The 13,148-nt window shown below is 39.0% G+C and overlaps 2 protein-coding genes across 3 annotated transcripts; both read left to right on the top strand.

Moving 5' to 3' along the window:
- Positions 1-105: 105 nt before the first annotated feature.
- Positions 106-2,130, top strand: KCTD11 (potassium channel tetramerization domain containing 11). Its single transcript, XM_051995850.1, has one exon. The coding sequence runs from the start codon at positions 328-330 to the stop codon at positions 1,126-1,128; it is 801 nt and encodes a 266-aa protein (XP_051851810.1). The 5' UTR covers positions 106-327; the 3' UTR covers positions 1,129-2,130.
- Positions 2,131-2,226: 96 nt separating this feature from the next.
- On the top strand, positions 2,227-11,847 carry TMEM95 (transmembrane protein 95). Of its 2 annotated transcripts, XM_051995848.1 has the most exons (7): positions 2,227-4,418; positions 4,722-4,778; positions 5,008-5,088; positions 5,215-5,235; positions 5,405-5,485; positions 5,692-5,779; positions 5,907-11,847. In XM_051995848.1, the coding sequence occupies exons 1-7, from the start codon at positions 4,250-4,252 to the stop codon at positions 5,938-5,940; spliced, it is 531 nt and encodes a 176-aa protein (XP_051851808.1). In that variant the 5' UTR covers positions 2,227-4,249; the 3' UTR covers positions 5,941-11,847. The 2 variants fall into 2 exon arrangements, with proteins under 2 accessions (XP_051851808.1, XP_051851809.1); XM_051995849.1 differs by lacking the exon at positions 5,405-5,485.
- Positions 11,848-13,148: the final 1,301 nt, after the last annotated feature.

Genomic DNA, 13,148 nt, shown 5'->3' with positions numbered 1-13,148 from the left:
TTCTGGACCAACAGGCCAGCTGTTTTAGCTGGCCGCTGCCCCTAATTTGGGTCAACATCCCAGCTGAGGTGAACCCAAACTGCTTTTTTTCCTTGAAATCAGCCGCGGGACTGCTCTGTATTCCCAAACTTTATTGAAAATATTCCCTGCTGTAGATTTAGCCCGGCTGTGCCGGGGAGGCAGCTTCTGGGTACCCCTAAACCTTTTCGTTACTTCGAAAACAGCTGCTGTAAATCTACAAATCAGTTCCTCCCCAGACTCCCGCCAAAAGCCCAGCCTCTTCCCATCTGTATCTCTCTGGTGCTATTCAAAATTCCTCCTCCCCCAATGCCCTCCCAGGCACCCTCTTTTGGGGGGCCTGTGACACTAAATGTGGGAGGAACCCTGTATGCTACTACCTTGGAAACTCTAACTCGATTCCCAGACTCAATGTTGGGAGCCATGTTCAGAGAGGGTGCGGCACTGCCACCCAATTCTGGCTCTCAAGGTAGCAACTACTACTTTATCGATCGGGATGGTAAAGCCTTTCGTCACATCCTCAATTTCCTGCGTCTGGGCTGCCTGGACTTGCCTAGGGGTTATGGGGAGACAGCGCTCCTGAGAGCTGAGGCTGATTTCTACCAGATCCAGCCCCTACTAGAAGCACTTAGGGAGTTGGAGGTAACTCAGGGAACTGAGGTGATCACAGCTGCGTTGTTTCATGCAGATGTGGATGCTACCCCCCGACTGGTCCACTTCTCAGCTCGTCGAGGTCCCCACCACTATGAACTCAGTGCTGCTCGAGTTGACACCTTTAGAGCCAATATCTTCTGTACAGATCCCATCTGTCTTGGGGTACTTCGAGCCCGGTTCGGAGTTGCTGAAGGGGAAGGAGAAGGAAGTCCCCATTTCCATTTGGAATGGGCTCCCTGCCCAGAAGGACTCCCAGAGGTTGAGTATCGACGTCTAGGATTGCAGCAACTATGGGTAGTAGGAGAAGCTGGTGAGAAGCGCGAGGTAGTAGGGACACCTGGGTTCTTGGAGGAAGTGCTCCAGGTGGCTCTAGAACATGGTTTTCGACTTGACTCTGTCTTCCCTGACCCTGAGGACCTGCTGAACTCCCGATCGCTGCGTTTTGTCCGACATTGAAAGAAAAAGAAAGAGTCAATAAAGTTAGGAATGCAATCCCTCTATCCTTTTAGATCCAAAAGAGATTTAGGACTTTATAAAATGACTTGGAGGAGGTCGGAGCTATGAGAGTTAAGGGGGACTTCCAATCTATCTCTTGACTGAAGCTTCAATCCCTAAAGAAATAGGAAATTGGAAAAAACCACCCTTCCCTCATTCCCAACTTAAGATTTTATCAGATTACTTTGAAGGGCAAGAGAGTTTTGTGGGGAGGCACCTCCTTGGTCCTCTGACTTAAGAAAAGAAAAAATATCTTAATGGAATCTCAAATTGGGGGTTGGGGTGGGGGAAGGTGGACTGTGGAAAAACAAGTATTATCCATAAACTCTGGTGTAACAAATACTGGTTGACTGACTAATGGGTGATGCCATACTTCATCTCACCCCTATGTTTCATGCTGACAGGGTGTAGGGGAGCTGAGGTATTGCGGGGTACAATGCTTTATGTCTCTGAATGGCAATAGAATCTGTCATTTGTCTTTTGATCTCTGACTGTGCTCCCTTTCCAGTTTTTGGACTTGTCTAGGCCTGTTCTGGAGAATACCTATAACAATGCTGTTCCTTTATGTGAAATGATTGGATTGGCACAGGGAGTATGCATTTGTGTTCTTTCAGTGGACAGGTAGAAGACTTATTTTTGAATTGTAGGGTGGCAACCCTTTGTCAATATGGAGAGAACCTGAGAGAGCCTTGAGGCAAAAACTACAGGCCTAGTTGGGCTGATGAGGCTATTTTGTTTTTATTGGGTTGTTGTAGAAACCATGGTGGTGATGCTAGGATTCACTATAGTGAAAGGAAGAGAAATTTAATTCAACAAACTTATGAAGGGAGGGGGAAAATGGAATATTTGCTCTCCTATTTTGCACAGATTCTTTTCCAGGAAGAGTCACTATTTATTGTTCATATCTAATAAATAAGAAATGCCTAAAAATAATAAAAAGAAAAAAACTTTTTGAACTACAAATTTGTGAAATCTGTGGGGGATGGGGAAGAAACCAGAGTGGGTATATGAAGAGGTGTATTGGGAATTGAATATGCTACTGAGTTGGGACTAGGTATTTTTTCACTTGGGACAAAAATCTTTAGAAAGGGATAGTGGTGACAGAGGACAGTATGACCATGTTTGCAGCTGTCAGGAAAGAGAGTGACTCTACTCTCATTTGAAATGGGGAGGAAGGGAATCTTTTTGGAGAGTGACGAAATGTTGAGCATGTTGGACAGAGCTAGGTGAGAGAGTAGACAGATGTATGGTAGTTTCTGAACTACTACTAGGAGGAGCACATCCTGAACAAAGCTCCAGCTGCCCTATCCTAGTTACAGTTCTATAAACAAAAGTATCTGTGGGCTACGCTGGAACTTACTAGTATAACTTGTGTTTCTACTTGACCTGTTTCTCTCCTTAAATTGTTTTGCCCTAGATCTGGGGAGATGATTCACAGAGAAAATGACTAATAGAAATATAGCAATTTCTGATCATCTTTGCATGAGAAATTCATTAACCTCCTCTCTCTTGATTCAAGTATAAAATCATAAATCAGGCTAGGGTAATGGAATATGATCTGTCTCATTCTTTCTTACCCTATTTCTACTGCTAAAAGCCTGTTGATTGTACCTTTGCATATTTTCTCTTCCATAACATGAGGGTCTGCCAGCCTCACCAGTCTCTACCTTCTTAGTCCATCCTCTACTCAGCTATAAAATTTGTCATCCTAAAGTTCAAGTTTTACCATATTATTCCATGTCCCTCAACCTCCATTCATTGGCACCCTCCAGGGTCAAATACTAAATCTTCTATTTAGCTTTTAAAGTCATTTATGCCTTGGCTCCTTCCTACCTTTCCAGTCTTCTTAACACCACTTCTTTCTATGATCCATATCTCTAATCTCCTTACTATTCCCTGAAAAACATTCCATCTTCCAACTTTGTCTTTTTTTCCTCTGGCTGCTCCTGTTGCCTGGAATTCTCTCCCTCCTCATTTCTGCCTCCTGACTTCCTTCACTGTGCATCTAAAATCTCACCTTTTACAAACCGCTTTTCTCACTTCATATAGGCCCTCTCTTAGAAGATGAAGAATAGTCTTTTCTGCTTTCTCCCTGGAAGCTCCCTGGACCAATGAAATCACAGGTCAAAAGAACAACAATGAAAAAGCACTTTGTGTATTTATTTAGAAATGTAAATGTCATTTCTCCCAGTAGAATTTAAGGTCCTTGAGGTTCAGAAATGCTATTTTGTTTTATCGTTGTAGCCCCACCATGTAGCAGAGTGCTTGGCATTTAGTCATAATGACTGACTGATATTTTGTAGGATATTCCATTTTGTGCCCGAGTTTAATTTTGGATCCTTTGAGATCTTTGAGAGAATTAAAATGGTTACTACTGCTTAAAGTGGGTATCCGTGGGTATCTCTAAGTATTGTTGTGAGGCTCAAATGAGATATTTATAAACTTAGCACAATGCCTGGCACATAGTAGGTAATATAAAAATGATTATTCCTTTCCTTTCCCCTACTTGGCTATGGGAGATCCAACCAGGATTTTTGATGCTGCGCCCCCTCTGGTGGCCAGCAATTATGCTGCAGTCTCTTAAGAGGGCAGTTGAATTTTTGTTTGTTTTTCGTGGACTTGAAAAAGTGATTTACACAGCTGGGTTCTTGTTTCAAATATAGATGAACACCTGTTGGCCAATTCAGTCAATTTATCAGTCAACAAGCATTTATTAAGCACTTATATGCCAAAAACTGTGTTAAAATATTATACTCACTCACAGGAAAATGAAGAGGCATTGTCCTTTTTATAGGCTTACAGAAGGCATCATTGACCAATAGAACCAAAGGATATCAGTGCTACATAAGGTACTGGGATTATAGAAATCTAAGCTTCCATACTATGATTCCAATCCTTTCTAGCACCACGACTTTCTGAGACCTCATCCACCCTCCCCCTAACCTTCAAGTTGGAATACTTCTGGACTCTAGAACCCAAGAATAAAGAGACTAGAGTCCAAGTTGACAGAATATTCCAAAGTGCCTCCCTCCACAGAAAATCAGTGTCTTCTATTCCAAACAAGGTTCTCATTCTGGTCTTCATGTGGGTCCCAATGCTTGGCTATCTTTTCTTAAGCACCTCCCAAGCCTGTATCTTCTGCCGCCTCCCTTCTAGAGACCTTTCTGCACGCCTGGCTCATCTCTGTGAACAGATAAGTTCAGAATGGGGAGACTGTAAAACCAGCTGGAACTTCTCAACCTTTGCCTTAGGTGGGACCTAAGAATCCTTTCCTCTAGTCCTGATTCTATCTCCTCCAAATCTCTCAGGTACCTGAAGTGAAAGCCATCTGTTAGAATAGTCCTTCCCTCTTCTCATTCAAGTCTCTAATTCTCTTCACATCACCACCCAATAAATCTATTGATAAGATTTCCCTTGAATCCTATTATATGATTTACTTTTACTGTAGGCCCAGGAGATCCATGAAGGAAGACTAGCTCCCTTGGAGGTTGACTCTATCTTCTAGGATCTATAAGATTTTCTCTAGAACTTTGTCATCTCCTCTTTTTCTCCAGATGAAGTATCCATGGATAGAATTACAGAAAAAACACACAGAGTAATGACAGTCCTTGGTGAGGAGATAAAGTGACACCTTAAGTGGATAAAGAGGAGAAAATGATCTATTTCAAATGATAAAGGGTAGAGGGCATGGGATAAAAGAAGTATTGATTGGTGATAAGAAAAGTGGAAAAATATAAAAGGAGAGGGAAGGAAGTGGGGAGAGGGGAATGAGAGTGAGAACCAGGGTTGGGGGCCAAGGAGAAGTTTTATGAACAAACTATTTGCTGCCCTTTTCCCCAGAAATCAAAGGTTACCTGTTTTCCCTTCCCACCTATTGGCAATGGCTTCAGAAATCTAAACTTCCTGAATATATGAGGCAAGGTATCAGGCATGAAGGGTGGGAAGGGAGAGATACCTGGAATCCTGATGGATATGAAGCATTGGGGGTGGGAGGTGGGAGAAGGGTGTTGGATAGGGGACAGACACTTTTCTCCTTGATTTTCTCAGCTCTGTGCCCTCCTGCCTGCCGTGAGTATAGCATATGGGTTGAGGGCAAAGGGGTAGTTTGACCACCTGGATCTCTGAGAACAAAGGTTGGGTGGAAAGGGTGAGGAGACACCATCATCATCACTACTGAGGCCCTAAGAGGGAGGGAGCTGGGCTCTCCCTTAATCATCACCTCCAGCCAATCTTGCAGGTGGAAGGACTACCCTGTACAACTGCTCCACATGCAAAGCTGTTGAGGTTCATTGCTGGGCTCTCAAGCGTTGTAACCCAGGTCAACCTCACATCTAAGTACCTTGTCCACCCTTTCCAGAAGCTCCTGCCCTTGGGGATCCAATCTTGTGGCCCTCAAACTCTTATCTGGGATTTAATTTCTTCTCCAATGACTTCCCACCATCCTCTCCCTGACTTCCTTTCAAAAAGAAGTACTACAGATTCCTTTGCAGCATGGCAACTTTCACTCTACCCTTTTTCCCATAGGAAAACAGGACCTAAGGGAAGCCAAGATTCTGCTCCTGTTTTTTTCAGCTGCCTCATTAATTCTAGGTTTCATCAGCTGTATAATAGAGTGAGTTGGGGAATGGGTCTGAGGTTGGGAGTATGGGGCATGTGCCATTCTAATCATTATATTCTCGTCTATCCCATCATAAGCCGGTCTTTATTTCTTCCTTTTTCCTTTTATCCCTTTCCTCCAGATCCAGATCTCTTCTTGCAGAGCAACACTCTTGAAGAGATTCCAAGACCTTCCCCCCCAGTTTCCACCTTCAAAGTCTTCTTGTTGACTCAGTTCTGGCAATTCACAGCAAGCATTCAGCACTCCCAACCTCCAAGGACCATTCACATACCTAACTTCCCACCCCTTCAAATACCACCACCACCACACTAGTCAGTGACTCAAATAAATATAGATGAAATTAGAATCCCCCATACTATTCCATCAGATCCTCTTTCATCTAGGCCCTGAAAAATCAACTGAGAACATTGGCCCTGTAGTTATCTCCAGACTTTTTTTTTTCTCATCAGCTGTGGATTTTGTGGATTCTCAGAGAGTCAACCTTCTTTGAAAATTCAATCATTTTTGGAAAACTCTCCCTGCCACATTAGAAAATCCATGCTGGAGGTGACATTATCTTGTTTTAAAACTAACAAGGTATGTTTAATTATGGATGTTTGTATACTCATGTACATTCTGACTCAGGGTGAGACACCCCTCATCTTCCCTGGCATTTTTCCTATTGTCACTAAATAGCTTTATTTTAATCCCTTCACATATTCTGGTCTTTAATCTATAATACTGGGAAATGACAGTTCTGAAGAGTTTTCATTTTCATAAGAGATAGTCTTTATCCATGGGGAAATCCCTGCTACATGAAGGAAATTGAATCTCACCTTTGAGGAGTGTAAATGACAAGATGTTTGAATATGAAATCATGGGGTTTTCCCTTAAAACTACAATAGTTACCATTCTTGGGTTCCTATATTTGACAGTGGCACCCTCATTTTGAAATCTACATCTTAGTCAACCTTGTTACTTTCTTTTCCCTTCTCTTCTGATCACATCACCAAGTTCTATTGATTTTCCTCATGTTTCTCAAGTCCAGTTCAGTCCCTCCTTTCCAGTTCTATTGCTACCAGACAAGTTTAGGTCTATATTACTTTTTATCTGGATTATTGCAACTGGTCTCATCTCCCTGTCTCCAGTTTCTTCCTTCTATACATACTACTGTCACAGTAATCTTCCTAAAAAAGTTTAATCAAGACACTCATCTCTCTGCTCAAAATCCTTGATCCCTATATAAGCCTAATCTAGCTTTCAAGCATTTGACAGTCTGTTTCTCAAATATATTTCTATTCTTAGTTATACTATACCCAATCATTTCCTTAATTATATTTTGCCTTTTCCCCCCTTTGTAACTTGTACATGCTAGAATAGGAAACTCTACATTTGTATTAGCTGAAAATTTTCCCTTTCTTTAAACTGACATGTCATCTCCTCCATAAAGTCTTTTCTTATCTCTTCCCCCACCCATAAGTGATATTGCTCTCTCCTCAAATATCACACCATCAGTTTGGATTTCAACCATTATTTCCTTTGTAAAGTTGTCTGCCTTCCTAGGCTTTTAATGCCTAGAAGACAGAGAACCTGGTCATTTAAAAAAAAATTATATCCCCTGAACCTTGCCTGAGGTCTTGCATATCTCAGGTCTTTAAATTTTCTTGAATTGAGTTCAGAATCATCTAACATATAGCCCTCCTATTTTTCTATTGTTGTCTCCTACTATATCTGCTGAATTGGTTTATTCCCTTTTCCTATCATTACTGTATCTAGGCCTTTCCTCCTACTATTTTTACTTCTAGACTTATGCTCATTTATATCTTTTCCTCATTCCTCTATGTTGCTAAATCTTTTTTAAAAATAATAAAATTAATATTAATATTCCATTTTTATATAAGATATATTTTCAAAATACATGCAAAGATAGTTTTCAACATTTATCCTTGCAAAACCTTGTGTTCCAATTTTTTCTCCCTTCTTTCCCTTAGATAGCAAGTAATCCATATGTTAAACATGTATAATTCTTCTAAATATATTTCCACATTTATCCTGCTGCACAAGAAAAATCAGATCAAAAAGGAGAAAAAATGAGAAAGAAAATAAAAAACAAGCTAACAACATATCTTGCTAAATCTTAACCTTCCTGGTAGCCCTAGTTCAGAGTTCTCCCATTCCATCTTATCTGTGTAAGCTCCTGATGTATAATTCTTTAATCAAATAGCTCTTAAATATAGTAAAATAGACTATGCCCTCCTTTATGTGTATGTCCTCTCCCTTTCCCCCAGCCCCAATAAGCTAGAAGTCCTTTATGGGCAAGGGGGAAGGCTCTACAACTTTTCTTTGTACTTCTCTAGATCTCTAGTGTCAGAATATTAAGTACCTCACCTGAGTACTATCATTCCATCTGGGATACTCATACCAGAGGCAACTAGAAGGCTCAGTGGATAGAATGCTGGGTTCAGAAGGAAGTCCTGAGTTTACATTGGTTCACACTACTTCTGTGACTCTGCACAAGTCATTTAACTTCTGTCTGCCTTAATCCACTAGAGAAGGAAATGGCAAACCACTCCAGTATAGTCCATGGACAATATTGTTGTGCTATGGTCCAAGAGGTCATTAAGGATTCTGACATAGCTGACCAACATGCCATCTGGAGATGATCAGGCCTCAGACATTCCCTCTCCTTTTAATTTAAATTCAACCATTATAAAGTGTTTACATATGCAAGACACTCTGCTAAAATGCTGAAAATACAAAAACAAAGAAAAATAGTCCCTGACTTCAAGGAATTTACAATCTAGTTGACAGTGGCACCCTCATCTCAGGGTCAGCATTGTTCCTTTCCTTTCCTGATCTCATCAATAAGTTCTTTTGATTCTTCTAATGTTTCTCAAATCCAGTTTAGCCTATCCTCTTCCCTGGGCCTATGTTATTTTTTAAAATGGATTATTTTACCTAGAGAGTGAAGATTCAACATTTACAAAGATGAGTAATCATACAATTCAATTTAAGGAGTACCAGAATTCCAATTAAGAGAATTGGGACAAAAATCACAGATGCATCGACCTACCTGAGCTTTGAAGGAAGCTAAGGTAGTAAGGATGAGGATGGAGTCTGCTAAATTACCTGCATAAAGACTAGAAACAGAAGTTAGAATGTGCATATAGTATGCAGTGAGGATTACTCACTGGAAAGATACATGGGAACCAGAAAGTGAGGATCTTTAAATGTTGGTTCTACCCTTGAGAGTGGTCTTGTGTGTCATCCTAATTCAAGGATTCTAAATTTGAGAATTCCATGACCAGACCTTCTAGAGAGACAAGGGGATTTCCTCCCACAGTGTGGTCCTTGGAGAAAGAAGAGAATAATCCAAATAGTTCCACAGCACTGTAGCCAATGACATTTAGGAAAGAAATTGTTTGTTCAGCAGTCCCAAAATATGTTTGCCTTATGAAGGGGATTCCAAACCACAGGGAGACACTATGAGAGTGGGAGGGATAAGAATCTAACCAGAATGTCAAACAGTTGCCCTGATGTCAATTCCAAGTTCAGTTCCTTTCTTAAAAGATGCTTTATGTATTTCCATATCGAGCTACTGACTTCCATGAGTCCTCTGTTTGCTTCACAGACAAATGTCTGTATTGTGTTACCTATGTGTTACCTGTTTTGAGTGTCCACACGGACACTCTAGATATGGTTGGAAGAGAGACATGAACATACATCTCTAGGGTCCCCATCCACTCTTCTCCAAAGAAGATTCTGATTATTGCCAGGAAGAGTAGCAGAAGGTTTGGGCCAGAGGCTGGCTACTTTGTTCTCATCAAAAAGAAGGAGTATTAAGATTATATCTAGCTGCCTCTAAAATTGGAAATGATTTTTAAGTTTAACATGAGCTGACTACTATTCATTAATGGGAAAGGAATACCCCAAATTATATATCCAAGGTTTGATTCACTTTGCACCAAATGCCAGTTTCACAAAGGAATGTAGAAAATAGCAAATAAATTAATGTAAGTCAACAGTTTACAGAAACCAGGGAAGATATAAAGATGAAAATATACCAGACAATACATAGAGTAAATGAATTCTTCCATTGAGAATGAGATATTTCAGTTCATCCAAGAGACTGAATCCCCAGAGCTCACCCAAAAGAAAATTAGCCTGGGTTAGGGACATGCTTAGATTGCTAGTTCCTCTACATGTCTTCATCCTAGAGTCTTTCTCTCCCTTAAGGAACCTAAAGAGAAGATGGAAATTTGCATCTTTCTGGAAGATGGGAGTCAGAAGACCAAGATTTATCTTTTCCCACACTTATCCCAACTTTTCTCCTTAGGTAGTCATGGAGCATTTAGTAATTGGTCTTTACCAATGAGGATTTTATAAGTTGAAACTTGAGTTGCATGTGTTTTTTTTTTTATTCCTGTTTAGCAATCATTGGAACTGAATAAATGAATAAAAAAGCATTTAAGTGTTCTTTCAGCAAGGTTAGATATGCCTAAATTACATAAGGATGTCTCTGCCTCCAAATAAATGTGTCCTGTAAACTCCTTGGATTCATTGGAAAATATCAAAACCAATCAATACAGCTGCCCAAATAATCCTCTTAACCTGGTCACCACTTGACATAAAGATTTTAAGAAGCCTTCAGATGTCAATAAGATAAAAGGCTATCTCTTTAATCTGGACTGATTCCACTATTTCATTCTATTTTTATAACTGGGGCAGCTAACTGGCATAGTGGATAGAGTACCCAGCCTTAAGAAAACATCTCCCTGAGTTCAAATCTGGTCTCAAACACTAAGATAGGCAAGTCACTTAACCCTATTGCCTCAGTTTCCTCTAGCATAAAATGAGCTAGAGGAGGAAATGGCAAACCATTCCAGTATCTCTGCCAAGAAAACACCAAATGGAGTAAAGAGTTGGATACAAATGAAAAACAAATTTTTATAATTAACTTTATAAACCAGGAAAACAGGACAGTTTGCTATCTCTCCTGTCTCTGGTTTCTCATTGCCTACAATGCATTCTATTCAAGATCCAGCTTAGTTGCATTCCTTAATCACTTCTTCATATTTCCAATAGCACTTAGAATTAATCCTTCTTTGCCTTTATAATAACTTACATATAACAGAGTTTAAGGATGTGATCCCCTTTACCACCAATTCTCCCTTCTGCCCATACACATGTAATTTAGTTGGGTGGGTTACTTTAACTGCTACTGGATTATTTCCTTATTCTCTTTTAGAATTCTAAAACAAGAGGTATTTCCTAATATTCTTCCATAAATTAATAGAAATATACAATCTTACTAGTTAGAAGGGTTACAGAAAGTGGTTGGCAGTGGGGTACCCTCAAAATGAGGGCTGCCAAACTGTATCTGTGGATCCCTGTTATATATTAACTTGGAAAACCACACATTAATATTATTTACATTTTTTTTTGTTAATTATTTTCCCATTACATTTTAACTTTGTTTAACTGAACACTAGTATGTTGCAACCTGAGCAGGACTGTGATTGACATCTCTGCATCACAGCACTTTTGATGGAGCTGTGAAGTGGTCCAACCATTCTTGGAAAATAATTTGGAACTTTGCCCAGAAAGTGGCCAACCATTATACTTTTTGACAATCTGTAACTATACCCTCCAAGAGATCAAAGAAAGAGGAAAAGGTTCTCTGGCAAGGTTTTGGTGCAGATAAAAAAACAATGTGCAATAAATGAAAACATCATTGAGGAAAAATGACATGTAACTTGTTCCACTAAGTTATTGACAGTGACTATGCATGAATGAAGGAGTGAAAAAAAATTAAGCAATTTCTATATGTAAAGCTCTACCTTAAGAATACCAAAAAATAAAATAAAAAAATAAAAATAAAAAATAAAAAAATAAAGAATACCAAAAGAAAATGAGAGAGTCTCTCCTCTCAAATAGTTTATATTAAAATGGAGAAAAGATCACACATATAGGATTTACAAGTCAGATGAAAAGGTTTTATCATATTTAAGGTTTAGCAGCAAACAATAATGCTTCTTTTAAAATGTCATTTCTACTAATAAAGATCTCTTTCTGATACTGAACCATTTTACTGTGTCAAAGACTGGTTGTGAGAACTTTCTTGTTTGGGTCTTTAGTGACTATTGCTAATACTAGATATTGTTGCTGTATCTGAGAGCCACGAAAGAGAAGTGAAATATTGAAGAAAAGAGTTATTATTGTAACTGGCTTGCTGTAGAGACAAAGAAAATGTGTTGATTTTTATTTATGAAGATCTCTGAGGAACTTGTGAGAGAAGAAAGAAGGTAAAGAGGAACTTCTTTCTTTAGAAAACTATCTTGGGGAAGCTAAATGGTGCAATGGATAGATCACTAGCTCTGGAGTCAGGAAGACCTGAGTTTAAATTTGGCCTCAGACATTTAACACTTCTTAGCTATGTGATCCTGAGCAAATCACTTAACCCAAATTACCTCAGTTCTTCATTTACTTTATGAATTTATGAACAAATATGAGAAAGATAAGTATAAGAAGAATCTATCAGGAGTTGACAATTTAAGTGTATTCTGGAAAGATTATTTCTTGTGATGATAGAAGAGAGATTGAATTTAACTTTTATCTTAAGGAGAAATATAAAGAGGATAATTGGGAGAATATAATCAGTATATGTCCACACATAGCTCCTTGAATTACACTAGAATTTGGAGTAAGATTAAATATGAGAATGAAATCAGCCTTAAGGTAACCCATAAATCATGTTATAAGACTTTATAATTCTGTTTCATGAAGAAATTTGTAAGAAAAAATGATTCTTTTAAAAAATTATTGGAGTATTTTATTTTCCCAAATACATGCAAAGATAATTTTCCTTTTACCTTTGCACAACCTTACGTTCCATCTTTTTTTCCCTATCTTGTCCCTCCCTCCTTCCCAAGCCAGCAAGCAATCCAAATAGGTTAAACATGTGCAATTCTTTGAAACATATTTCCATATTCATTATGCTGTGCAAACAACATCAGATCAAAAGTGGAAAAAAATGAGAAAAAAAAAAACAAGCAAACTTTTCTGAAACTACTATGCTTTGATCCACATTCACTTGGATTCACTTGGCTCTTTCCAATACAAATCTATTGGAATTGCTTTGAATCACCTCATTGTTGAAGAGCCAAGTACATTACAATTGATCATCACATAATTTTGTTCTTACTGTGTATAGTGTTCTCTGTGTTCTGCTCACTTCACTTAGCATCAGTTTATGAAAATCTTTCCAGGCAAACATCTTCACAGTTAAAGGTTCTGATAAAGGCCTCATTTCCAAAATATATAGAGAATTGACTCAAATTTATAAGAAATCAAGCCATTCTCCAATTGATAAATGGTCAAAGGA

This window comes from Antechinus flavipes, chromosome 4, assembly GCF_016432865.1.
Source record: "Antechinus flavipes isolate AdamAnt ecotype Samford, QLD, Australia chromosome 4, AdamAnt_v2, whole genome shotgun sequence".
NCBI classification, from domain to species: Eukaryota; Metazoa; Chordata; class Mammalia; order Dasyuromorphia; family Dasyuridae; genus Antechinus; species Antechinus flavipes.
Note: the sequence above shows the minus strand (reverse complement) of the source record. Positions and strands in the feature narration are given on the sequence as shown.

Excerpts from the sequence above, each read along its gene's own strand:
- KCTD11 (XM_051995850.1), top strand. The coding sequence starts at position 328 with ATGCCCTCCCAGGCACCCTCTTTTGGGGGGCCTGTGACACTAAATGTG.
- TMEM95 (XM_051995848.1), top strand. The coding sequence starts at position 4,250 with ATGTGGGTCCCAATGCTTGGCTATCTTTTCTTAAGCACCTCCCAAGCC. Across the intron at positions 4,779-5,007 it reads CAGAGTAATGACAGTCCTTG|AAATCAAAGGTTACCTGTTT; the intron begins GTGAGGAGATAA and ends CCTTTTCCCCAG. Across the intron at positions 5,780-5,906 it reads TTCATCAGCTGTATAATAGA|ATCCAGATCTCTTCTTGCAG; the intron begins GTGAGTTGGGGA and ends CCTTTCCTCCAG.